Raw genomic sequence first — 27,431 nt, 5'->3', positions numbered from 1 at the left:
TTGGAATAAGGCTGTAACATAACAAAATGTGGAAAAAAAGTGAAGCGCTGTGAATACTTTCCGGATGCACCGTAACCTCGTGACCCAGAAATGACTCCAATCAATCTGGAAAAAAGTAGAGGCACGTTTGCACATTACTGTTTTCGAAGCTGACATCATATTTGACTTCCTGAAAAGCAGCAGAGATTCTTCACTTTGGTTACCGATACGCCAGACGGTCAGTTATTGCTGTCCTGTGACAGTTGTTGGTATGACATAAGACTGATCATTTGTGTACTGAAACTGCACCATTCATCACACAGCTACTATAATCACATTTATTGAGTACAATTTGCTGCCAACAACAGAACTGCAGCCATTAATATCCAAGTAGTCTCAGCGTACCAGTGAGACAAAGTGGTACTTCTCTAAACTGCTGATCTTGGCATCGCAAAATTCAATTCTCTAAGGCCTTATTGAAAATCACATTCAAATTCTCATTGTACTACTGTGACACAAAAGCAATTAAAAGAATGAATTGGTTTCACTGGACAGCATTTCTTAGGTAATAACATTTCTCTTTTCATCATGGATTATGATTTTCTTTTTAAACATTTACTCTGAAATGAATGTGTTTACTTTTTAAAACCATCTGCTGAACATGAATAAGCATATTCTTTCATTTAAGATCATAGTTTAAATGCACACGTTCAGTAGTTTTAAACAGACGTTACCTTTTATCATTAGCACGAGGAGTGCATAACAGGACAGTATGGCTGCAATATAAATAATGCAACACGAATTTAAAGAAACTTATAAAACCTGACCACAATTGAGCTATGAATCATACTTTTCCCACCGGGTTATCAATGCAGAATGGTGCTCAATTAACTACAGCTTAATGCTCTGACTAACACAACCGTAAATACAACGCCAAGTTCACTCCCGTCTCTTCACAGAAACTCTCTCGAAAGGTGGACTTATTGTTCACCCAGTTTTTACCATCCTGCGTTTAACTGAAGAATTTCGCCGTCCCGAGCCGCGCCCGTCTGTTCATGCCGTCTTCACGTCTTTGCGCTCGGACGGCTACCCGGAGGGGTGGGACTTAACCTTCTCCTCCAATCAGAAACCTGCATTGCCTGATATAGCCAATGAGAACTACGTCTGAACGAAGTGGCTATGATTGACACTGTGTTAGACAACAGCAAAGGAAACATACATCACCGGCCAAAGGTTTTGAGAATGACACAAATATTAATTTTCACAAAGTCTGCTGCTTCAGTTTTTATGATGGCAATTTGCATATACTCCAGAATGTTATGAAGAGTGATCAGATAAATTGCAATAAATTGCAAAGTCCCTCTTTGCCATTAAAATGAACTTAATCCCCCCCAAAAAACATTTCCGCTGCATTTCAGCCCTGCCACAAAAGGACCAGCTGACGTCATGTCAGTGAGTCTCTCGTTAACACAGGTGAGAGTGTTGAGGAGGACGAGGCTGGAGATCACTCTGTCATGCTGATTGAGTTAGAATAACAGACTGGAAGCTTTAAAGGGAGGGCGGTGCTCGAAATCCTTGTTCTTCCTCTGTTAACCACGGTCACCTGCAAGGAAACACGTGCAGTCATCATTGCTTTGCATAAAAAGGGCTTCACAGGCAAGGATATCGCTGCTAGTAAGACGGCACCTAAATCAACCATTTATCGGATCATCAAGAACTTCAAGGAGAGAGAGGTTCAATTGTTGTGAAGAAGGCTTCAGGGCGCCCAAGAAAGCCCAGCATGCGCCAGGACCGTCTCCTAAAGTTGATTCAGCTGCGGGATCGGGGCACCACCAGTGCAGAGCCTGTTCAGGAATGGCAGCAGGCAGGTGTGAGTGCATCTGCACGCACAGCGAGGCGAAGACTTTTGGAGGATGGCCGGATGTCAAGAAGGGCAGCAAAGAAGCCACTTCTCTCCAGGAAAAACATCAGGGTCAGACTGATATTCTACAAAAAGGTACAGGGATCGGACTGCTGAGGACCGGGGTGAAGTCCTTTTCTCTGATCAATCCCTTTTCCGGTTGTTTGGGGCATCCGGAAAAAAGCTTGTCCGGAGAAGAAAAGGTGAGCGCTACCATCAGTCCTTTGTCACGCCAACAGTAAAGCATCCCGAGACCATTCATGTGTGGGGTTGCTTCTCAGCCGAGGGAGTGGGCTCACTCACAGTTTTGCCTAAAGAACACAGCCGTGAATAAAGAACGGTGCCAAAACATCCTCCGAGAGCAACTTCTCCCAACCATCCAACAACAGTTTGGTGACGAACGATGCCTTTTCCAGCATGATGGAGCACCTTGCCAGAAGGCAAAAGTGATACCTGAGTGGCTCGTGGAACAAAACATCGAAATTGGTTCCTAGACCTTGATCCCATTGAGAACTTGTGGTCAATCTTCAAACAAAAACCCACAAATTCTGACAAACTCCAAGCATTGATTATGCAAGAATGGGCTGCCATCAGTCAGGATGTGGCCCAGAAGTTCATTGACAGCATGCCGGGGCGAATTGCTGAGGTCTTGAAAAAGAAGGCTCAACACTGCAAATATTGACTCTTTGCATAAACTTAATGTAATTGTCAATAAAAATCCTTTGACACTTATGAAATGCTTGTAATTATACTTCAGTATACCATCGGACAAAAAGATCTAAAAACACTGAAGCAGCAAACTTTGTGAAAACCAATACTTGTGTCATTCTCCGAACTGTTGCCCGAGGCTGTACCATAACCCTCCCAGTTTTACTACTGGGTTACACCAACATAATGTGGTTAGTTAATGAAATGCTCCGTGGCCTTAGAAGTGACGCTGCGTTAGGTCACTAACGTGCTGTATAAGTTAGTTAGCCCAGCAGCTTATGTTATTGTTCCATCTTTGCTCTTCGTGCTGTTCTTGGGTTTGACACCACGAACTCTTTTAATGCAGTTTAACTCTTTATATTAGAGTCCCTGTATGTAAAGATCTATATGCCTCTCCGACCTGCTCTTCTCCATCCGGCCACTAGATGTCCCCAGACTGTCCCTCCGATCCCAGCTACCTGACCTTCCCCACCCACTCACACACCCGGTCCAACCTGTCTCCTTGTTAGTTCTCAGGGTTCAAACCTGTCGGGTTGCACCTGCTCTCCGCCAGACCATGATGCCGTTTGAGCGTTGTCGTGGACTGTTTCTGTACCTGCCTGTAAGCCTTGACATATTCACTATTTGGGGGAGCAGATCACCAAAGACTCTATTGATGAATAATATTACATTTTGATATTTTATGAACAAAAGTGACTCTCTAATCCTGTTTTGTCCTCAGACTGCCAAAGTGCTTTTGTTTGTACAGCGTCTTTGTAGAAGAGCACATCAAGGCCAGGTCTAATGGGGTTACTCGGTCCTATGTGTGACGTTGTCTTTTAGCTGTCAGTCTGGCACCTATTAAATTTAGTCTTAATTCATATGGTACGAAAGTGAGGACAAAAATCTCTGCATATGGTTCCTCTTTCTTGTGAAGCCGAGGCAGATGGATCGAGGCATGAATCAAATTACTCAGACAGCCGAAAAGCCAAGGTAATGATATTATGCACAGCAGGATGTATTTGATATTCAGAGTGATATTTGTTTTTCTGAGCCTGTCTGTTCAATCATGAGGTCATGAGCTTCATGCAGCAGAAAAGACAAAGATGGATCATTTTTTTATTTCATTTTTTTTTCGTCCTGAGGACATTCTGACCTCCGAAGTCAACACGCTGACGTTTTGTCTTCTCTAAACAGTTTATTTATTTAATATCTTTTGCTATGTCATTTCTTTCTGTCTTTTGCTTTCTCAGTCTGTCCGTTCTTTTTTTTTACTTATATGACATGGACCACAACACACTACAGATTATATACCCCGTTTTCTCCTTGGTTTGTCCCTAGCCCCTCGGAGGTTTCTGTGCCTGTCCTTGCAGTCACTACGGCTGCTGATTTCACTGCAGCCCCATGAGGCTAAACTCAGCACTTTTAGTAGATACAGTGGGTACGGAAAGTATTCAGACCCCTTTAAATTTTTCACTCTTTGTTTCATTGCAGCCATTTGCTAAAATCAAAAAAGTTCATTTTATTTCTCATTAATGTACACTCAGCACCCTATCTTGACAGAAAAAGACAGAAATGTAGAAATTTGTGCAAATTTATTAAAAAAGAAAAATTGAAATATCACATGGTCATAAGTATTCAGACCCTTTGCTGTGACACTCATATTTAACTCACATGCTGTCCATTTCTTCTGATCCTCCTTGAGATGGTTCTACTCCTTCATTGGAGTCCAGCTGTGTTTAATTAAACTGATTGGACTTGATTTGGAAAGGCACACACCTGTCTATATAAGACCTTACAGCTCACAGTGCATGTCAGAGCAAATGAGAATCATGAGGTCGAAGGAACTGTCCAAGGAGCTCAGAGACAGAATTGTGGCAAGGCACAGATCTGGCCAAGGTTACAAAATAATTTCTGCAGCACTCAAGGTTCCTAAGAGCACAGTGGCCTCCATAATCCTTAAATGGAAGAAGTTTGGGACGACCAGAACTCTTCCTAGACCTGGCCGTCCAGCCAAACTGAGCAATCGTGGGAGAAGAGCCTTGGTGAGAGAGGTAAAGAAGAACCCAAAGATCACTGTGGCTGAGCTCCAGAGATGCAGTAGGGAGATGGGAGAAAGTTCCACAAAGTCAACTATCACTGCAGCCCTCCACCAGTCGGGGCTTTATGGCAGAGTGGCCCGACGGAAGCCTCTCCTCAGTGCAAGACATATGAAAGCCCGCATAGAGTTTGCCAAAAAACACATGAAGGACTCCCAGACTATGAGAAATAAGATTCTCTGGTCTGATGAGACCAAGATTGAACTTTTTGGCGTTAATTCTAAGCGGTATGTGTGGAGAAAACCAGGCACTGCTCATCACCTGCCCAATACAATCCCAACAGTGAAACATGGTGGTGGCAGCATCATGCTATGTTTTTTTTTTCAGCTGCAGGGACAGGACGACTGGTTACAATTGAAGGAAAGATGAATGCGGCCAAGTACAGAGATATCCTGGAAGAAAACCTCTTCCAGAGTGCTCTGGACCTCAGACTGGGCCGAAGGTTCACCTTCCAACAAGACAATGACCCTAAGCACACAGCTAAAATAACAAAGGAGTGGCTTCGGAACAACTCTGTGACCATTCTTGACTGGCCCAGCCAGAGCCCTGACCTAAACCCAATTGAGCATCTCTGGAGAGACCTGAAAATGGCTGTCCACCAACGTTCACCATCCTACCTGACGGAACTGGAGAGGATCTGCAAGGAAGAATGGCAGAGGATCCCCAAATCCAGGTGTGAAAAGCTTGTTGCATCATTCCCAAGAAGACTCATGGCTGTACGAGCTCAAAAGGGTGCTTCTACTCAATACTGAGCAAAGGGCCTGAATACTTATGACCATGTGATATTTCAGTTTTTCTTTTTTAATAAATTTGCACAAATTTCTACACTTCTGTTTTTTTCTGTCAAGATGGGGTGCTGAGTGTACATTAATGAGAAATAAAATGAACTTTTTTGATTTTAGCAAATGGCTGCAATGAAACAAAGAGTGAAAAATTTAAAGGGGTCTGAATACTTTCCGTACCCACTGTATGAGTCCAGGCCTGTATTTACCGCTTTGCATTCATGCTGGGTTTAACATTAGAAAATACCAAATTGCCTAAATTGAAACATGAATTCACAAGTTGCTTTGTATTACTAAATGTTAGTAGCTTGTTAGTAGACAATTTCAGAACATCAGCAGTCATTAACGCTCCTTTTAGCTCTGTTTCGCTTCCTGCCAACTCCTGCTTGAAATATCGTTCTGTAAATGCTCCACTATGGTCACAAGACAGCTTCTAATTTCGTCTATCTGGTGTTTGATGGAGTGTATAGTCAGTTTTTTAGAGCTTTTTCATTAAAAAAAAAAAAAAAAGGAGGCTGCCTGTGTCTGAAAGCTTGCTGGCGAGAGCAGTGAGAGTGAATAAAACACTCAAATAGTTGGGCTATAAAACCAAAACAATAAACCAAAAGATGCTAAAGTCTCTTTAGAGCTGCAGGAGAAGAACAGGTTTGGGTGATCATTTTCTCTGTTTTGGTCACTGAGTTTAGTTTATTGTTAAAAAAAAAATCTTGATCGTGATCTCTGAGCTTTCAGAAGACTCAGAGACTCGAGGTCATAAATCCTACGTTCATATGGACTCTTCTGATGAACACGGTGAACAGGACCCTATTGGAAGGCGGACATATATTTGCGCGACGGTCGCACCATGTAAGCAGCAATCATCCCTGCCGCTGCTGTTTCGCACAGAAACACGGCGGCGCAGCCAAACAAGGCAAAACCGATCGGAAAGGTGACAAGTTGTTCCAAACGGGAGCGGACACTTGTCGCGGCATGAGAAACACCGGTGAAACAGATTTGTTTAATGACTGCTCAGGGAAGCAGTACTCACAATACCAGAACCCTGGAACTAGCTCGTCTAATGCTATCAATTACACCTGTGCTTTATACGAGAATGTCTGCTGGAAAACAGGTCTTTAAAGTAGACGGTCTGTACACACCAACACGGAGGATTTCATTTGCCAAAATACATGAAAAATACCCGTGTGTGTACCACTGGTGGGGAGGGGCTTTAATTCAAGTCTTCAGATCAGCGGACACCACTGGTCACAAAGGTGCATGCAATGAACTTTCCTGGAGGATAGACACCGTGCTTCACTTTTAATTCAGTGCTGACAACCGACCGACTCACCATCACTGTGGGATTAATGGGAGATTCATTTCTAAACTTCAAAAAGCGTTATTATCTTTCTTACCCATCACTGTAACAGGTATGATCTTCCAGGAAATCTCTGTAGTGTCACTGAAGCGCAGAAGACGTCGTTGTAAACCGACGTTAATGTGATTCTCTGAGTTATTCCAGGGAGCTTAATTAAAAGCATTTCCCGCTTTCCTCTTTGCTTTGTCCTTTGTTCCTGCTGAGTGCTCGCTAAGACAGATGGGAAACAAGGCTACTTCCTTCTTTCTTTCCCATCTCTTGTGGTTCGCCGTTTGTCAGGGGGATATTTTCAATGCTTTGTGGTTGTGTGTCCTTTGTTTTTGTCTGTTTCTGTATTTTGTTTCAGGCTCTCCACAGCTGCCTAAATTGGCACTGAGGGAATAGACAATGTTTATTTTTGTACCTGCTATAGAGATGAATGGAATCGCAGGTAAAATAGTGAAATTTAACTACAATGTGATGCTTCAGTTTGTGTGAGGTCAGGCTCCAGTGCTTTGTATTTTCTTCTCAAAGGAATACCCCGACTGATTGATGCTGCATTTATCGAGAAGCTGCTCATTATTTTTCCCTCAGCAGACTCAGCAGAGTATTTTAATGTTGTGATGTGACACAACAAGTCCTGTGAGCAGTTGGTAAAGGCCACGATTGGTCTAACAAGAACTGGAAAAGCAGAACTAGTCAGTCTGCCACACAGCTTTATCACCATCATTTTTCTGAACTACATTTGACTACTATAAGATTCAAGAAAATTACAACAGAACCACGCCACCCACCCTCAGACTAATTCATTTCCACCTTGCTTGCTTCTATAAAAAGTGTTGTTCCCCATAAACTTGTTCCCATTTTGTGTTTGCTAATGACTGCCGTGTCCGTCAGGCCAACACTCTGTGTGCTGTGTAATCTCCTCTGTGTCGTCTCATGCATCACGGGTGGAATAGCAAGGCCATCTGTAGCTGGTGAACGGCTCTGGCCTTCTATTGTTCCTCTTCTGTTGAATTCTTGATCTCACGCACACACACACACACACACACACACACACACACACACACACACACACACACACACACACACACACACACACACACACACATGCATTCAATTTGCATCTTTTCAATTCAAATAAGATTACATGAATTCCTACAGATAAACACAAGATAATATACTCTCATAGCATTCCCCTTCACATAGCGGCCCTTCAGATAATAAGAGTCCTTTTAACTACACACACACACACACACACACACACACACACACACACACTGCACTGTACTGCTCTATGCATCCTGTGATGAAAAATACCCTTACAAATCTCACTCCTCTTTTTTTTTTTTGACATTTATATGCAGGTGAATGAAACTCAGAAAGGATTGACAGACATTTGTTCATCTTACTTGAATTTTGCCGGGGGAGAACTTGGCTTTCTTCAGACTTATCTCCCATTTCCAAAACTCTGTTCACACTTCAATTTCATACTGTACCAGCACCAAGAAACAAAGTCTAAAATGAGCCATTTGTCGAAGCGAAAACAAAGACAACGAAGTGTGACCTTCTGTGTCTCGCTCTCCTGTTTTCAACAATATAACAAAGAAGCGTTGAGTGACAAAGACAATAGCAGAGCAGCAGGCAGCAGAGGAATGAATAAAACAATGTGAAAAAAATAATCCAGGAGTAATACCCAGCCAACAAGCACATAGATACTGCACGTATACATATAGACATAGTTGATTTAAAGCAAATTCCACATAAGAGCTTGAATGGTCAGGTGCAGATGTGAAATAGTGGATGGCATGATCAGACATAATCAGAAGTCATATTGGCACAGAGATTTTCTTTTTCATTGTTTTTCCTCATCTAGATAGTGTGTGTTTTTCTGTTATGTAATGATTAAATTGATGACAAAGGGAAATTGCCAACAATAAAGAACCAAATTAAAAATGGGCGTGTAGCACGTCTGAGCTACCGTGGGGGTTCCTTTGAGACAGATGAGGCGCTCAGTCGGACGTTCGGGTGTAAAGTGCCTTTATTTGCCCGGCCCACACAACAATGTCTCCGTGCAACCGTTTCTCTCGCCTCCTTCTCCCTGCTCCCCTTTATAGGGGAGAGCTCATCAGCCCACATCCGGCTCAACTGTGCTCATCAGTTCACATTCGGCTCAGCTGCGCTCATCACACCTTCCCGGCACCGTTCCCTGAACCACTCCTCCCACTCTCTACCCACTGCAGCTGAGCTAACCACACCCCGCCACCACAGGACGACTTCCTGTTGCCTTTATTTCATGGCGCCAATAGACTTTGGTAGGTCTAGTAATGATACACATCCACCGAATGTGGTACATGTAGGTGAAAGCAGCCACAGGTGCTAAAGTTTAGGGTGCAGTAGCAAGTCATTTTGCCACACTCTTACCCACAAACCCATAAAGTCTGTCCATTTTCAACCATGACTTCTGCTAAGTTTCATAAGTTTTAGAGCATATTTAGGCCCTCAAAAATGCAATTAGTTTTTCAGAATAATATTTTATTAAAGCTGGAAGCAGCGTCGAATGGGCCCTCGCACACTCGTTGCCCTTTGGAGGTGCTGGCAAGATGCCTGTTGCATTTAATGATATTTGACCACCAGTTAATAGGGTTGTTGTAGTCGGAGGAATTCTGTATGCCGTGAATACTTTTAGCTTCACAGAGTCTTTGTGGCTTATCTAGCAATCAGCAGTTTAGATGTGTGACATGTTTTCTGTTTATCTGTAACAGTCTTTATCAGATGCATGTGATTCTGGAGGAGGAGGATACAAGACAACAGAGGGATTGAGAAAAATGAAACACGGCTGCTTTGGTATTTAATCAGGCTCATGCTTAGAGACTTATCACACCCCATTAAATGTTTTCACCACTCCTGCCTGCTGAAATTCAGGTCCCTGAAGACAACAGCTCTGGGGGGGTTTAAGACTCCGTGCAATCAATAGTTTATACCAGAAGAGTTCTGGGAGCAGCAGGCAGCCATGTCAGCTGACAGCTTTAATAAATGTCTGGATGAAGCCCATCGGATTGGGAGAGAAAACTCTTCAGGGAACTTTGTTTCTGGTTAATGTTGGTTTTTTTGGGGGTTTTTTTTCATGTGACTAGCGATGAGACGGTGACTCAGCTGCATTTTCATTTGGCCTCATTCTTTTTAAGTGATGGGAAAATACAGCAGAGTCAGGTGACTGATTTGGGCTGACATGATGTATTGCACCCTTTCTATTATATCGGTGTGGTAGAGATAGTTATTAGACTGATCATTGGCTGGATTCATATTCACAGAATCATTCAACAGTGTAATCTGCTGTCTGGCACATTGCTAGGTGAGCCAGAAACATGAACAGAGCAACTTTTATATACAAGAACTCTACAGGTTTTGCTCGTTCCTTTTTAATTCTTCCTAAAAAAAAAATATTAAAACAAATGGATCATGAGATGACATGTTGTAAGAGGGCAAAATTATGCTCGACGCACCTATAAAAGGAAAACATCTGCTTTCTTCCACAGTTGCGTCACTGTGAGCCGGTTTTAATATTCAAACCTGAAGTTTAGTATTTCTCAATCATGATGAATATTATTATACAGCTTTAAATTGGCAGCCACATGTGTATTGTAGCCAAGTTGTGTGATAGCTAAGAGTAAGCAGGTTTTTATTACAACAAAAAAACTACTACAGCTGAATATTTTAGTGATTAGTTACACTTTTTGCTCATGTTTTATGTTAATGCACCAAAATAATCCAGTTTGAATCGGTGAGAATAATAAATGTGGTGAATATGAAAAGGATCCCAATTGTGTCAATAGGAAGAGGGCTTATCCAAAACACTGGCAAGATGAGTTTATTTATTTTAACCCTTTCCTGTATAGAGGTCACTACAGTGGACAGCTATTCTAATGTTGTTTTCTTGTATGTGCATGGGTTTTGATGGCATAGTTGCACATCAGCCACTACAGTGAACGCTATTGCATCATCCCATACGAGGCTGATGTGCAACTTTGCCATCAAAACCCATGCACATACAAGAAAACAACATTTGAATAGCTGTCCACTGTAGTGACCTCTATACGTGAAAGGGTTACGAGATAATTATACGGTTAGAGGCTGTAGAAAAAGCAGCACAGAAGGCAGAAGAACCCACAGGAGTGAATCCTGAGACAGAGCCTACCGTATGCACTCTGGGATCCGTCACAGCACATGATTTGACACCGCTGCCCTCCCTTCAGTAGATGACTAATTCAGCTGACCTTCACAAGTTTGATTTATGTGGGATTCTCCCATCTGACACTGGCTGTCGCTCACCAAGATGAAGAGAGAGTTTTATGAATTTTTCCACTTCCTTATAAACACTGCTTTGTAAAATATTTAAAGACAAAAAGTGAGTTTTAAGTTGTCAGTAATTACAACTATATTGACAACAAGGTAAGTGATAGCTGAGAATAATTCAGCATCAGATATTGCAATGAATGTTTTAGTGAGAAAAGATGATGTAGCAGGTATTCTGGCAATAATGCCTTACTGCTGATCATAAGAGGATCATTAAAAGTCTCTAATTAAATCTTTAAACAACCCTTGAATCAGTGATAAATGAAAATAAATTGTTTCTGGCTTGAGGCAATTCATCCTCTGTGAATAGGATCTTCATCACTGCCAGTTTTCTTCCTGTCTTGTAGACGGATAGTTTATACTCGTGGAGGTAAGAGGAGTTTCCTGTGAAATGAGATAGTAGCTATAACAATGCTCAAAGGGGAGTTAAATAATATTTCATTATGCACAAGCAGCTGCAGAAGCTGGAGGCAGTGACAGATCTGTGTGTGTCTGCGTATGAGCACTGATGATGAACATACTGTGTTTGTGAAGCGACCGTCATTCAGGTGAACAATTGTTCATCATTGTGCGAGCAACATGAGGCGGGGGCTGAACTGAAGGCTGTTTTACGAGGCTCGTAATCGAACACCGAGTCCTGAGAGGACAGGAAGAAGCACAGAGGTGGAAATCGGTAATGAAAAACAGACGGGATAGAGGAAAGCAACAGATGTTTTTGCGATGTTTGAATTTTACATTGATAAGCTGGATCTGCTCCCAACATAAATTGCTTAATCCATGCTGTATTGAAGATGTAAGAAAATAAAAAAATAAAAAACAGAAGCATTATTTTAAACACCTGAGCGTTTACCGGACTTGATTCTCAAGAGTAGTAGATTTTTATTCCCGAAAACAAATTAGAATTTTGTCGTTTGCTCTCTCACCCAATTTGAAACGGGGCCAGTAGAGACGATGTATGAGGGAGTGCATTGTTGTATCTCAGGTGTATCAGTCATTCAAACAGACTGTTGGGAAATCAGTCACCTTCGTCACTAGTAAGTGAACCCTGCTCCTGCCTGGTTAAACTGTGCAGTGGTGCAGTAACACCTGGAAGTGATGGTACAGACTTCATTATGTGGTCGGACATTTCCACTGACCTTTTGGCCATCAATCCAATTTCACAGAAACGGCAAAGGAAATGATCTTGTCTTGTGTGTTCAGCTTTAAAACCAATGTAATTATCTCTGGTTTTACAGCAGGTCGTCGTGTTACTTGACAGTTCAGTTGCTGTTATGTGAATGTGACAAATCCAACCTGACACTTATTTTATTCTGCAATCTCTCATCCCAGATGGAGGTTACAGATATTTAACTTCAGTTTCTATTTAACATTAGTGTCACAGCGTATCTAAAATGTAATTATGTCTCAGTAAAGTAATTGTTTTTCTATCCAGGTCGTGTCAGATGTTATCACTTAAAATCTGTTGCTATGAAGGCAGCAAACGTATCTCACACCTTCTATCGTCTTCTCTGTGTACCTGTTTGCCCCCCCCCCCACACACACACACACACACTCACTCACTCACTCTCTCCCGCTGTCTCTCTCTGTCACTCACTTACTCACACACACACACACACACACACACACACACACACACACACACACTCCACATACAGTATAATCAGTGTGCTGGCAAGCCTCCTCTGAAGCCTGATTGACAGCAGAATTATCATTTGACGTCACTTTTGTCCTCATCCTTCTTGTCTCAGGGGCAGTGGCACTGAGAGAGATGTTGTTTCCTCCTCTTCCTCACCCCCTACTCTGACTCCCTTTCATCTCTCCTGTCAAGTTGCAAAAAAATTCTCCCTTTGTTTCCGCCCTTTTCCTTCTTTTGTTTTTCTCTCTGTTGAAAAGTTCTGATTGAAAGGCTTTGCCATTTAAATGTCTGACATTTATTCTGACTTTCCCCCTCCATAACATTTCAGGCCAGTGGGGATTCAGATGCTTTTATAATAATTTTTTCGGTTCTCTTTCAGGGCAGCTGGTAATTGCTCCACCAACTGCAGCCCAGTACAGATATGGTAAGAAGTATTTTGTTTTACTCTTCGCAGATTCAACACTTTGATGTGTTCCGTGTATATCTTATCCTTTTTCTTCATGCACATCATGAGTACATGATGAAATACAGTTTGTATTTGAGAGTTGCTTATTAATCTTATTAATGCTTATTAAGCAATCTTGCAAACTGGAATTACATCCCTCATTTAACCATCAATCAAGCAGGACGATTAATGACGACCTGTCATAATTAACATTAATTAGTAGGATCTTGTGGTTCGCTAATATGTTGTTTCCAGACTCTCCCCAAAGGAAAATCTGTACTGTATGTCGACCTGTCTAACATCCCCGATGTCTCAAACAAGCCGAGGATTATATGAGTAATAAAAATCATTCAAATCTGAATCTGAGTGTTGATAATAGAGGAAGATGTGCAAATATGACAAACTGTAAATGTATAGTCATGTTACTTAGTGACACAAAGCACTTCATATTTAGCTAAATACAGAGAAAAGCAAAGATGAGAAAAATGTCAATACATGTTCGTTTAAAATAAACATATATAATACAATTCCTGCTTTAATAATAAAGCAGGAAGATATAATCTAATTCACAATCTAGATTATGGATAACATGGTTGGATATTTCGTTTCCTTGCTGTCTGGAGATCTTTTGATGTGAGTTTGTCGTAGGTACCAACCTAATGAGGTTCAGTACAGAGCTGTTTTTCTCACACACGGAAGGTCATGTAATCCACCTGCGCATGCGCACCTAAATGTTCGTGCAGGCGTTCCTCACTCTGTGGCGCTCAGTTAGCGATATGACCTCAGCTTCCTCATGCCCTCTCTTTCTGCTGAGAGGTTGGAAAGCCTGCTGGTTAACCTGATGTGGTTCATATCATCCTCTGCTGGTCTATATGTCCGTCTTTCTCACGGTGTATATTTAAGAGAGGGGTCGTTGTGACAATGAGCAAAAACAGAAGACTTCATGTGAGAAACGTGTCCTCTCCTCTAGAGTTCTGCTGTTTTCATGTTGTTGTTCATGCAGCTTTTCTTGCTTTGACTCCTCAGTAAAGATAACACAGTTGAGTGAAACTTAAAGGGAAACACTGACTCCGTTGCCTGAAGCAACAGTGTCACACACAATTGTCATCATTATTTCCATCAGCACAGCTAGTCCTTGTGTTGTGTGCACATTGTTACCTCACTTTTCCCCATTTGGAGTTACAGGAGTTGTTTATCTTTGGAAAACCTTATCTTTATCTTTGTTTTTTTCATCACAGTAAGAATAGAATCTATTCAGTACTTGAACCATAACACCATGACCTGAATATCATGAAATAATTAATGTGATGACTAATGCATGATGATGAAATCCTTAAGCTTCTTCTAGGCAAAATTGAGCGGATGGAAATGCTGAAGTATACCAAAGAAATTGTCTAATCTCTGGTTTATTATTTTACTACAATAAATTTCATAGATATTAGTTAATGTGATTACTCAAAAAGATAAATAAACACATAAACTTACACCACTTGAGTTTGACACTTAAAATATGAGCAATAACTCCGCAACAATTTTTAGACTCCACTTTTTAGTGCTCCCGCTGACAAAAGAAACACGTGAATTTCATGTGTTTTTTGCACGTGACCAGATACACATTTGATTTTGTACATGTTAAACTTGAAATCTGAAAACATGTTGAAAACGTGAAATATTTAAGAGAAACTGCAGTAATTAGAACTTACATGGCCAGAGGACTAGATTGTAAACGTCCCTCTCTGACCTGTGCCATGTGAAACGTATATTTCCCATGGGGAAAAAAAAATTGTTTTGTAACATTTTAATGTGTGAAGCCCATTTAGATTCCCATGGGATTATTATGTGAAGTCCTTCAAATCTCATGCGAAACCCATGGGATTGTACGTGAAATTTGCATATTCCCATGTGAAACACATACAGTTACCTATGTGAAACTCCTGGGATGACATGTGAAACCCTGTTAAGGGCTCAGCTGTTGAACCCAAATTCAGACGCACTATGGAGGCAGGGAAGCAGTTAAAGGTGTTAAATACAAGACATCGCAGAATGATTGGATAAAGGGATAAGAGGAGCCTCGAAATGTAGTCCAGATTGAAAATATGGTAATGAGCAGAGTGGTGCAGAGGTGGGCATGTTGAAAGAGGTCTCCAGCTGTAGTGAGTGAGCAGGGACTGAGGCGAGGGAGATGAGGCATGGTCGGGAGTCAGGAATACTGAGAAGTTAAGCCTGATGGTGGTACTCGGGAAAGCTCAAATTGACTGAAATCAGTTCATATCATCGTAGCGGAAAATAAAGTCCTAATTTCCCTCAATTTTTTTTTTTTTTTTATAAAAATGTCCCCACCAGCACTGCCAAATGTTCCCCCAAACAATAACCAATTCATTTTATTTACCACCAGAGAAACTGCAGTAATTAGAACTTACATAGCCAGAGGACTAGATTTTAAACGTCCCTCTCTGACCTGTGCCATATTTGGTTTAAAACAGTGAAAGACATTTTGTCCTCAACGGCTTTAAAACATGTTAACGTACCCTGAAATGGCTGTGGAGATAATGGGTACTTATAATGTAAACATGTGTGGATACTGGTGTTCCCTGTTGTAATAGCTGGTTGCACAGTTTCAGAGTTTACGGTTCTAGTCATGCACTTGTCAGTGATGCTTTCCAGTATATGAAAGCATACTAGAGAGATCAGACACAAAGTGTTTACCAATTGCTGAGCTTTTTATTGACATGTTTTGGTTTTTACCTCTGTTGAGAAAAAAACAAAAAAAAACAGCATTTCATTCTGTAAGTCTGTGCTCTGAGAGATGGAGTGCTCTTGTGGTTCCATTTCAGCTCACATTTGACCATCGACATTGCCTCTGGTGTGGTGTGTGGTGTGTTCAAGAGTGGAGTGAGTAGGTGTTTTGTGTGTTGAGGCTCACACAGCAGGATTGAAAGTCCACCATGTGCTGAAGGAGAGCTGCAGCAGAATTAGGGCTTCTACTGTTGCGGTGATCGCTGACTGCCTCAAGCATGAACTTTTTCTGCAGGTCTGTTACTTAAACTAAAATGAACTTTGCCTGAACTTCTAATAGAATAAACTTTCCTGGGGCAGTGGGTGACATTTTAAAGTTCACTTTCACAGCACCACCAGTTCATCAAACTGTCTGTATTATTAAAACAATCACTCTCACTCTCACACACACACACACACTGCATCTGTGTGTCAAGGCACAATCACATTAATGTATCACTTCAAATGGGGTTGCTTGATATTAATGATGCTCTTTACTTTTTTATTTTGAAGATCAAATTTTGCTGCTTCCGGGCTGCGAGGTGGTAATTGCACCAGTGGCCTTGACTTTGTACAAAAACAAGATAACTTACCGCCTTACTTATGGTACTATGATTTACTAATATTCGTTACTTGAACTGAATTTCACTTGGCACTGTAAAACTGTAATATGAAATCAGTTCTTAGTTTCGTATTTTATGTCATGTTTACTAACTTTTACTGTTTTACATCATACTGAGCTTACAAGTTAAGGAAATTGGAAATTGTGTTCTTCATCTTGTGGCCCTTGCATCACTAAAAACATATATGAATGAATAACTTGAGTTGTGTTCATTATTAATCAATATTTATGTCATCTCCAACAACAGCAGCGTCATATAATTAATTTCTCTTGTCCCAGAGGAGCTTGTGTCGAGTGTAATGTGCTCATACTCGTGTTTGTGCTTCTTTTGTTGAAGTTCTGCTCTGCAAAGCTCAATTATCTGTGATGAATTGTAGTTTATTAATGATCTGTATACTGTTTATTTTGTCTGTTGGTGATTTGTTCTTTTCTGTTTATTTTCCAGTTCTGCTGCACAATGCTCTCCCCTTCGTTGGGTTTGGATTCCTCGACAACTGCATCATGATTCTTGCTGTAAGTGTTAGCCTCACTGCTGTGGTCCCCTGCAGTTCTGTGGGGATATGAACGCTCTGATGTTAGGAGTTTGATTTCAGCACGGAGCATTGTACACAAAGAAAATGGTATATACTCACTGCTGATGGAAGCGAAGAGGGAGAACGAGAAAGTAAAATTGTTTGCTCGATTATTATTTGTTATTATGTTATTTTCTCTCATTTTGCCGTCTCTTTTATCTTTGTTTCTCCGTGTCCTCTTCTCTGTCTTTTCACTTTTTTCTTTGCCAAAACCATGCTACTCGTTATTAAGTCTTTGTGAAGTGGTTCAAAGAAATCCTTGCAGAGCAAAATAATGAAATGTAAACCCAAAGGTCTGTCTGTGAGTTTTTCCAGAGCTGTCCACATATTATTTCTGTCTAGAGACTGAAGGTAACTACTTTACCATGAAGGACCCAGGTCACTGTCCATTCAGTCTACACTAAAGACAGGAAACCATAAACCAAAAGACTGAAAGCTTCTGTCCTAAAATGTAATTTTTTTAAAGGTTATATATAGACTGAGGCTACAATTGACAAGTTGAATAGCTTTGGGATGGATATGACCTTTGAGTTGGGCAGTAAAGAGGAGAGAGAGCTGCCGCCATTCTAATGAGACAAAATATTACTGTGGACTTAATGGTATTGCGGGTTATACATTGTCAGCCACTGCTTAGCTGTTACCGCGACAACAAGGCACAAAAGATTTGAAGATTAACTCCAATAAACAGGTCATTTTTGTACTTCTCTTTGAATATCTCTTTGAACAGATACTGTTATGTGTCATAACCCATAGAAGAACTTGCAGCAAACTAAATTAATTTATTTCCCTGCAAGCTATTTTGCTTTTTTAAACTAAGATGTGTCTGTGTGTGTTTTCTGCAGGGCACACAGATTGAGTTATCCATCGGCGTGGTCCTCGGGATTTCAACTATGGCAGGTCAGAGAAGCTCGTGATCTGAATTTGAACTTTTTTTTGAAAACATCCTTGATTTTTGTTTTATAGTTGTAGATGGTATTCATTATATCAATTCTCTGTAGTTTTAGGAATAACATAAAACTTGAATTGAGGATTATTGCACTTTGGTAGAGATACTGTACCTACACTGACAACAAAAGAAACATCCATGTTTAATGGTTAATGCTGCAAAGCAAATTTAGTGAATTCTGCTTCTTAATATGTGCTACATGATTGTTTTGACATGAAGTACAGGCTTTTATTTTTTCAATTTGACTTGGCATCTGTCTCATACAATCTACTGTATGTGTTTCCAGTATATGTGCATGCACCTAAAAAGTCAAAATAACTGAATCCTTTTATTTATTAGGAGGTTTTGGGGAAAACGTTGAAGGTATATTTGACAGTATTTACTCCCAGACTAAGTTTAATATCAGAAATTAATTTTAGTGACCCAGACTGGACGTATTGCTTCCTTTCTTCATCCTAATTAGAGTGAAGACATGCTAAATGATGCCAGACTCCCAATTCCCAAAATAGAAAAAAAAAAAAAAAGGCATCGTCAGTGTCAGTGTTGACAGAATACACTAACTCGTTATGGAGTTTCATTATAAACTCACAATATGGCCACTGCTGTGACACTAATTAAAAATATGATAATCATGGTAACAATAAAGTGAGGAAAGAGCAGAGGAAGAGAGACTGGCCTAGATGATGAAAATTTCATAAATATGGTAATACTCTTCTCTCGAAGACTGAATGGGCGTAGTAATATCCATTCAGCTCAAAGAGTTACATTTGCATTTTTATGTTATCACTCGCTTCTATTCAGTGTATCTCAAAGATACACTATGCTGACATTTCCACCGGCTCAATGCACGCAGAGGCTTTGAGAGGAGGAGCTCACTGATGTTAGACTCTGGTCTAGTATGAAATCTGTCTTCATATACAGTGACGGCAGGAGAAACATGAACAAATGGCAGAATATGGGAATATCTTGGCAAATCCTGTAACCAGAATCATCCCCATCACTCAGTCAGTATTTGAATGAACGAGGCTAATACTGTACATCTAGTAATCGGAATGACTTTCTTTTCCACTTCGTTAAGGCGAGCTCCTTTTGCTTGGTTGTTGTCAGTGGTGTTCAGAAACAAAAGGGAAAAAGAGGAGTTTGAAGGCAACGGACATTCCCATTTCTACTCTTCCTGACACTTTTACCTTTCCTCTTCTGATTACCGCCGATGGTGACAGCAGGTTTTTTTTGTGGTTGTCGTTTTTAGCTTGAGTCCTTAAACATCAAACAGACTGAGGAAACTGATCTGTCTGAAAGACTCAGAGGAGTTAAAGCTGATGTTGAAAGAGAGCAGAGGAGCCAGAGGCCTGAAGCGTTCTCTATTCCCGAGATATGACAGGATGAGAAACACTTGACCGTTTCAGATTAAAGCAAAGAGACATTGATGTATCAGGGTTAGAGAAGAGGCATTTGAATTTTCACTTTTATATTTTGTCAAACCATCTCCGATAGATTTATACCTCCAACCAGTTTTTCAGTCTAAATATGCATTTGCTCATTTTCTCTGAAAACTTCACGAAAAATGGATGATTGAGATTTTGATTAAAACGAAAGAGCAATTTCAGGCATGGTGGGATTTATAGAGAAAAGGTTGATCAGGTCCAGCAGAAAGTGTAAAATTCATTTTTAGACAGGCTACTTGTACTTTGACAGGCAGAGCTTGTTATCTTTGTACGTCGATATTTTAGAATCCAGGTTTCACCGCGAGCCGAAGCTGCAGATACCGTCCTTAAATTAGTGGTTTGGAAAAAACTGTACAGCTACACAGGAGCCCACACATCCACCGAGAGAAGAGAAGCAGACAGAAAAACTTCTGTTCTTTCCTCAAGCAGGGCTCCAAACCACTTTCTATCACTCAGACTCCATTTACTCTTTCCTGCCAGAATGGGGACATCCTGAAGAGTGCAAATCAAGAGGCTGCAGCTATCTAACCCAGTCCGGAGTGATTTAGCACTAGTGCCAAGTCTGTAGTCAAGACCACCAGTCATTTTCTAGGAGGCACATGTGTCTCAGCTTGCTCAATGAAGATTGAGGCTGTAAATGTTTCACTGCTGATTTGGCCTAATTACGTAATTTAAACCAAGTTAATGGTGCGAAAACTCTCAAATAGGATTATATCCATTAAAGATTACTACTAAGGTGATTGAGTTCCAAAATCTCCATGTTCTGCAGAGACGGCTGCCTGCCCCGGGTCCACACGAGTTACAACATCAGATTTATTCCATTCTCAGTGTTTTATTGCTTTACCCTGTTTTTAATTCGTCTCCTAACTTTTAGGAGCTTATTGCGTTAAGACATCAGACAGATTAAATATTTCCAGGCTTTACCAGATTTGACACTTCTCCTGCTGTACTTGAAGCCTTTGCACAGCTCCAACTATCACATGCAGAATAGTCACTCTGTCAAAGCCTTAGTCGTCTGCTTTTCAATTATTCAGTTGTTCCCAGTGTCACTCCCTCCACCCACCAAAGGTCTCCGGTGTCTCTCTTTCCCCCTATGACTAGTCTCCTTCCTTTCACACCCACCTCACCTGCTCTCACATCCCTAATCTATCCCACCCGGCAGCCACTCAGTGGCCCAATCCCAATGTCCACCCCCACAGACTCACATGCTGTGTTCCAAATGGTGTACTTGTGCACTAACACTCACTATTTTGAGTGCATACATTTAAATTTAATTTAATAAAGTTAAATTGTCAAAATATAATTAACAATGAAACATGACATTTTATTTCATCTTCAGTCTCACCTGAATCATATTAACATTTACGGCTTGTTTCTCTTCAGGAAGAACATATTTTGCACATCTTATTCACTGCCCTACAGTCAGACTGGGATGCTGTCCAGTGCACACATTTCTGCTGAAAATTGCCAGACACCCAAATCTGCTCTTTGTGTTTTGGCACTGACTGCTTGGTCAGGAATTAGAAACTTGCAAACTTTTCTTCCAGTTGCCCGTCTTGTTCCTTCCACTCTGAAATCTTGATGACATTCGAAGAGCTTTCTCGCAGAGCAACAGACCAAGATGCTTGATTTGAACCAAATACAGACAAACCATCTTAGTAATAATGATGCTTTGCTCCAGCAGGGAAGTGAGTGTCTCTTCAGTGCGGTCAGGGTCAGAGGCTGAGAACCAGAGTACATCACACACTGACATCCATGATAAGGCTGCAGCTCGTTAGTCTTATCTGAACTCCTCTCTGCTGCTAAATGTGGGTCATGTGGGGGGGGCTTGTTCAGATGTGTGACGACATTTTGGATGCTTCTGTGGGCACATTATGTATTCTTTGCAACCTTGTTTCTCCAGCATTTTAGAGATCGGATGGAAGCCCTTTAGACCTCCTGCCAGAGTTAGATGAAGTTTGTGCCTTAGCGGTGATGGTACTGCTGGTTGGTTTGTGTCTACCCCCCCCTGAGGACTTCTGTGCTGCTGCAGCAATTCTCTGAACTCAGGGTCATGGACAACTGAGAGAACACAAGCCAAGCACAGATTTTATTTCCACTCCTCAGAGCCACTGCTGCAGTAACACTCAAGAAACACAACAAGCAGATTAGATGAACTTCTCCACCTCATGGTCCTCTAATCACCAGCACTGCTCCACCTAGTGGCCGAGACCAGGAAATGTTCAGGGATAATGACACTCGGGTCTCCCTGCTCCCGTTTCATTAGTTATTTCAGCATTCCCACATTCTCCTTGGCCTCTTTGTGAAGTGCCGCTCCGCTGCTCTAATTATTCCCGTGATGTTATTAGACTCAGGAAGCAAGTCAACAGCGATGTGCCCTTTTGTGGTGCATCTGCATCTTTAATGAGTCCAGAATGCACTGCGGTCATCCATCATATCCTGTGGAAAAAAAATACTGACCCATATTTGTATGAAGGTATTTCTGTGTCTTTGTTATGCAAGAAAAAAAAAACAGTTTTAAGAGCAAATTTCTCGCGCTGCAGTTAAAAATCTAGTTTGTAAATAAAGATATATAAACTGAGAATTAAATTATTTGTATTGAAAACAAATTTGCTCTTACATTTTGTTAGTTTTTAGAATTAAGAATTTTACTTATGAAACTAGACTTTTTGGCTGCAAGTTGAAATCTTTGCTCTCAAATCAAAAACGTTTGCTTTCAAGTCAAAAACCTACGAGTTGAGTTGGATGTGGCAGATTTGTGTTACAGCAGCCATACTATGTGGGTCTGAGTGAATCCACCAATAAAAACTCCCATCTCCACTACATCCAACTGCAAAAGTTTTCAATTTGCAGCCAAAAAGTCCAGTTTCATAAGCAAAATTCTCAATTCTGTGACCTAAACTAACAAAACTGTAAGAGCAAATTTGTTTGCAACACAAATAATTTAATTCTCAGTTTATATATTTTTACTTACTGTTATGTGGTGGAGTATTTTTCCAGGACCCAAATGCAAGCACACAGACTCGAGGTATAAGTTCCAAAAATACTGTCTTTATTGTCCCAAAAAACAAACAAAAAAACTACAAACCAAAAAGTGGCACCGAGCGTGTCCACTTTACGTCCAGTCGGGAGGGCAACTCAACCGACTGGTGATTTTGACGGGGATTTCCGCAGGAGACACAGAGGCCGGAGGAACGGGAACAGGACTGACAGAGAGCTGACGGGGAGCAGATGGAAGACGGACGGGTGGCTAACAAAAAATGAACCAACAACCAGAGTTGTGCAGGGGCAGGTTACATATAGTCTGGGGAGGTGATCAGGGAGATGCAGCACACCTGCAGGTGGTGATCAGGGGTGAGTGGCTGCATCTGCTGGGACTGGTGAGGGGCGTGGCCACGGGAGGTGAGTGGCATGGCCACAGGCAAAGACAGGGGACACAGGAGGAGAGGTGATCGGGGGCAAAATGGAGGACAAAACTGAACTCCTGACACTTACAAACTGATTTTTTTGTATTGCAGTGCAAGAAATTTGCTATTAGAACTGGGTTTTTTTTTGTTTTTTGCTTGCATAATAAAGACACAAAAATACCTTCACATATTTGCTCTGTGTTGTCTTTTATATTTCTACATGGATTTTACAATTTATGGTTCATTTCCAATTGTTACTAGTCCAAACTTGCTGTGTCTTGCTCTCTTGCAAGTGACCACCCCAGTACTATGAAGTAATATCCTCAAGCACCAAAGTAAAGAAGAGGAAGGTGAATGAGGATAATTGAAGTGCTGGTATATCTCCAGGTCCTGACCTCCAGCTCACCCTCAGTTAGAGATACATTCTTTCTTAAAGTTGTTTCAGTTAGAAGAGGACGCACGAGGTGTCAGTGTTTTCAGTGAACTGTAGCTACACTTCACCCAAATTCAGTTTCTCAGATTTCTCACCAGTTGTTTTTCAGTAAATATTGTTTTTAATTGTCACGATGCATGAGACAAATTACACATAAAAGGTTAACACAAATAATTACGACTATTATCCCACTTGTCGGGTTCTTCTCTGTCATCCATTACAATTGTGAAACGTAGGTGTATTAATATTCATTGTACTAGATTTAGTAGTCGGTTAATATGAAGGATACCACACTATCTGCTGGAAGAGGACTCCGATTCATATCAGACCACTCAGATAGTGGCAGGCGGAAAAAAGTGTCGTCTTTTTTTTTCTTTCACATGACAAAAAAACACCTGTGCCTTTTGGTGGTGTTCAGCACAAACCTCTCTTTTCCAAATCCCTTTTGTAATCATGTCTCTTTTTATTCACACATTTTCTGCAGCTGCAGCCCTTGGCAACCTGGTATCTGATCTGGCAGGACTGGGGTAAGAATTTCACACGTACACACACACACACACACACACACACACACACACACACACACACACACACACACACACACACAGGGCTAATTGGTATTCATAGAGTTTCTGCAAATCATGAGGACAGGTGTTTCAACAGTTTAGTGTACTTTAGTATTAATACCTTTCTTTATTTACTTATATGACAAAATGTTAAGAAAAAACTAGAAGAATATAAAAGTGTACATCCCATTTTAGGATATTACTCCAGCTGTGTTTTTTTCCCACTCAGATACACTCACATTCTAATAAACAGAGGCTCTTTTTAAATGACCTTATGAAAGTAAAGGTTTGCATCCCATTTCCACTGTCATGTAGGGAAGACTAAGTCATTAATTTGCTTAGTATTGAATGTTAATTACGGAATTTAGCCCAGAGGAAGATAAGCGTGAGCGGCGAGGGAGAAAGAGGAGTACAGCCACCAGAGATCTGAGTCCCAAAGGAAATAAGACCGCGGCTGTGTGAAGCATGAAAAGGGAAGCTGCCATGAATCAGAAAAGACTAATTTAGGCAGTGTGCTTTGATCAGATCTCAACAGTCTGAACAGGATAAATGGGGAAGTCAAAAAGAGTTTGCCCAGCATTATTTATTTATGGTCTGTAAGCAGTCTCAGTCTGGTCAGCCTGATCAAACACATTTTGGCAACCTGTCATGTCTTTAGGATAATTTACAATTCATGCAATACTATTAGGGGTGGGAATCATCAGAGGCTCCACAATACAATATTCTCACCATACTTGATACACAGTACGATGTTATTGTGATTTCACATAATATTATTCAGGTTCTAATAACTCTGTTGTAAAACAGACTGAACATTTTATAGCAGTGAACAGTAATATTTTTTTTTTATCTTGTTTCCACTGATGGAAACAAAGAAAAACAAAACCATTGAGAGGCGTTTTGTTTAAACCTTCCTACAAAATGTAATCTAAAGAAGGTGAATGGAATTGAAGTAAAAGTGAATGCAAACAGTGACTCTCAGGACAGACTGTCTGTCAAAGTTGTTTACACCAGGTGATCAAATTTGATCAGTGAACAAGTAATGCTGTAGGACAACTTGAAGCTGATGTCCTGCATGTTTTCAGGTGATTGTGATGTGTTACAAGGTTCAGTCAGCTGATTGATGACTGTTATTCACTTCAGAGCCTCCTTTTGGCACCAGACTTCAATTAGCTTCCTCACCTGCTTCATTATCTTAACCAACCGTAAGCTTTAAATCTTCATCACCATCTACAGTCTGTTGGTTGAATTTGGTGGTTAAATAAATTACTACTCTTTCATTAAAATAGAAATCATATAGAGATGGAGACTTGGAAGGCACTCTGAGAAAGTGGAACATGCTGTTTTCTTTGCAGTGCTTCAGTGTGATGGATCAGTCGAGTTGTTGCTGGCCAGGTAAACACTCTCAGTGGACATACACAGTTTTTCTTCTGTGTGTGTGCGTTCATGATTGCCACTCAATCATTGTTGGAAAATCGAGCCCTTGTCGCCAGTTTGTCAAGGTGAGACTCGATTGGACCAGACAAGAAGGTTTTCCTTTTTATTATTTTGATAGATTTCCTCTTTTGAGGGTGAAGGATGTCGGAGTCTCAGTGGCGCTCCCGCAGGTGTCCTTCGCTGCAACATTTGCATTATAGCTTATGTTTGTTTCAAACAGAAAAGGCTTTAAGTGCACACGTATATACCCTGGACTCTAAACTACGCCGCGAGTCGGTGGCACTTCAGTGGCAGTTGAGAGCTGAGGCCCTTAAGACTTCTCTCTGAGGTGGTGGTTGAGCTCTGATTCGGAGGCTGACAGATGAGGAGATCACAGAGCCTTGTTTATTGAGTTGTTGCAGTTTTCCAGTTAGTTTTAAGTAAACCACTTTAATAGTAAATAGCTGGTTAGACACTATTTATTCCATAAGCTTTTATAAAATACTAACTGCATGGCTTAGTTAAAACAAGTTGAATTCCTGTGCCTTTAGATTTAACTGACGTGGACAAAAGGGCTTTAACCCCTTTAATATATCCACTGTTGAATAATCTGCTGATTACTTTCATGATTAATCTTTCAATTGATCAAATTGTAAAATAAGAATACAGAAAAATGTCCGTCACGGTTTCTTAAGGCCCAACATTAATTGATGATGATGAAATCCTCCGTTTATGATTCTATAAATTAATAAACCAGATATTATTTAAATTTGATGCAGTAAGATGATGCCACTTTTTGGCTTTTTTACACACACACAGACAAATACATTGACAATAAATACATAATAAAGACTTTCTGTTGACTGACTACCTGATTAATGCACTGTGTTGCAGCTTTGATATGTTCAGTACTCTTTGCTGTTATTTACTTTACAGCAAATGGCAAAGTGCCTGAATATGAGCCTCTAGGTGTACCTGCATTTTTCTGTATTTTAAAGGTTGTTTCCTTTGACTGGCTCAGATTACACTCCCACTTTCAACATATCACACTGCAGTTCACATGGATGAAGATAAAGAGACCCAATTTTTGGATGCGAAGATGTTTCTTTACTGTTGTTTCCACCTGCGTACACGAGCCAAATGGAAAGCCCCAGAGATGGATTAAAAGCCCGCTAATGAGCTCAGTGTGAACCTCAGCTTCCTTCAGTTTCTATTTGCTGGAAAGGCTCCAAGAAATTCACTGTTTGTCTGTCAGAGTGGCTCGATTTTGTTTTCATACAGCTGTCTTGCGCATGTGTTGGTGTAATTTTACATTCCACTTGTTGGAGCACAGAGGAGATAAGTATGCTCTATATATTTTGTAAATATATACTGTAGTTTTTGTCAGTGTAAACCATTTGGTGGATTTCCACCTTTTCTACACAATTCTTGGATTTCAGTGGTTGGCCTTCCCTCTGAAACCTTTTCAGGAGAATCACTTGTCAAACAGGTTGCCTCCATCACTTGTAATTTCTATTCCTTTGGATGTTTTCAGATACGCTGGGACTCATAATTGTATACACCTACAGGTCGAAGACAGCTGTAACCATGTCATTATCATTTTAAACATTAAATCAAAAGTATAATAATAAATTGAAGCCAGATTTCATTGCAGTCAAACAGTGTCTATTTCCTAGTTGCTGCAGAGCATTTATTTGACTTCTGCTTCTGTGCTGAGAGTTGATGAAGAGGGAGGAAACACAGGTGAGAACAGGAACAATTAGTACAGTAGGATACAGACTGAGGCCCTGTTTGTGTACATCTGCTGATCCTCCGGAGCTCTTAGTTATCGTCATCCTGCTTTTCTGTGAAAGCTTAATTTTCTCAGTCATTTAATCGAACAGCGCAAATAGATGTGGCCGTCACCCCAGCATGTTCCTCAAGAGTCCCTTTCGTCAGTAATGTAGTCACTACGTTGCAATGATTGTTTGTAAATCCTCCCACTCAGCGTCTGCTTTCCTCATTTAAGAGACAGTGACTGAGCTCTGCTGTG

At 40.8% G+C, this 27,431-nt stretch overlaps 1 protein-coding gene across 1 annotated transcript in view; it reads left to right on the top strand.

Moving 5' to 3' along the window:
• Positions 1-27,431, top strand: part of LOC138617885 (transmembrane protein 65-like) — a 41,118-nt gene that overhangs the window by 6,941 nt on the left and 6,746 nt on the right. Inside the window, exons 3-6 of the mRNA XM_069693226.1 lie at positions 13,152-13,196; positions 17,060-17,127; positions 18,029-18,083; positions 23,902-23,944. Of these exons, the coding sequence (XP_069549327.1) occupies positions 13,152-13,196; positions 17,060-17,127; positions 18,029-18,083; positions 23,902-23,944 (211 nt within the window). The remainder of the gene's footprint in view (positions 1-13,151; positions 13,197-17,059; positions 17,128-18,028; positions 18,084-23,901; positions 23,945-27,431) is intronic.

The sequence above is a fragment of the Brachyistius frenatus genome, unplaced genomic scaffold (assembly GCF_029030835.1).
Source record: "Brachyistius frenatus isolate BFR_SWC_R1_liver_20210118 unplaced genomic scaffold, ASM2903083v1 Contig_14, whole genome shotgun sequence".
NCBI lineage: Eukaryota > Metazoa > Chordata > Actinopteri > Embiotocidae > Brachyistius > Brachyistius frenatus.
Note: the sequence above shows the minus strand (reverse complement) of the source record. Positions and strands in the feature narration are given on the sequence as shown.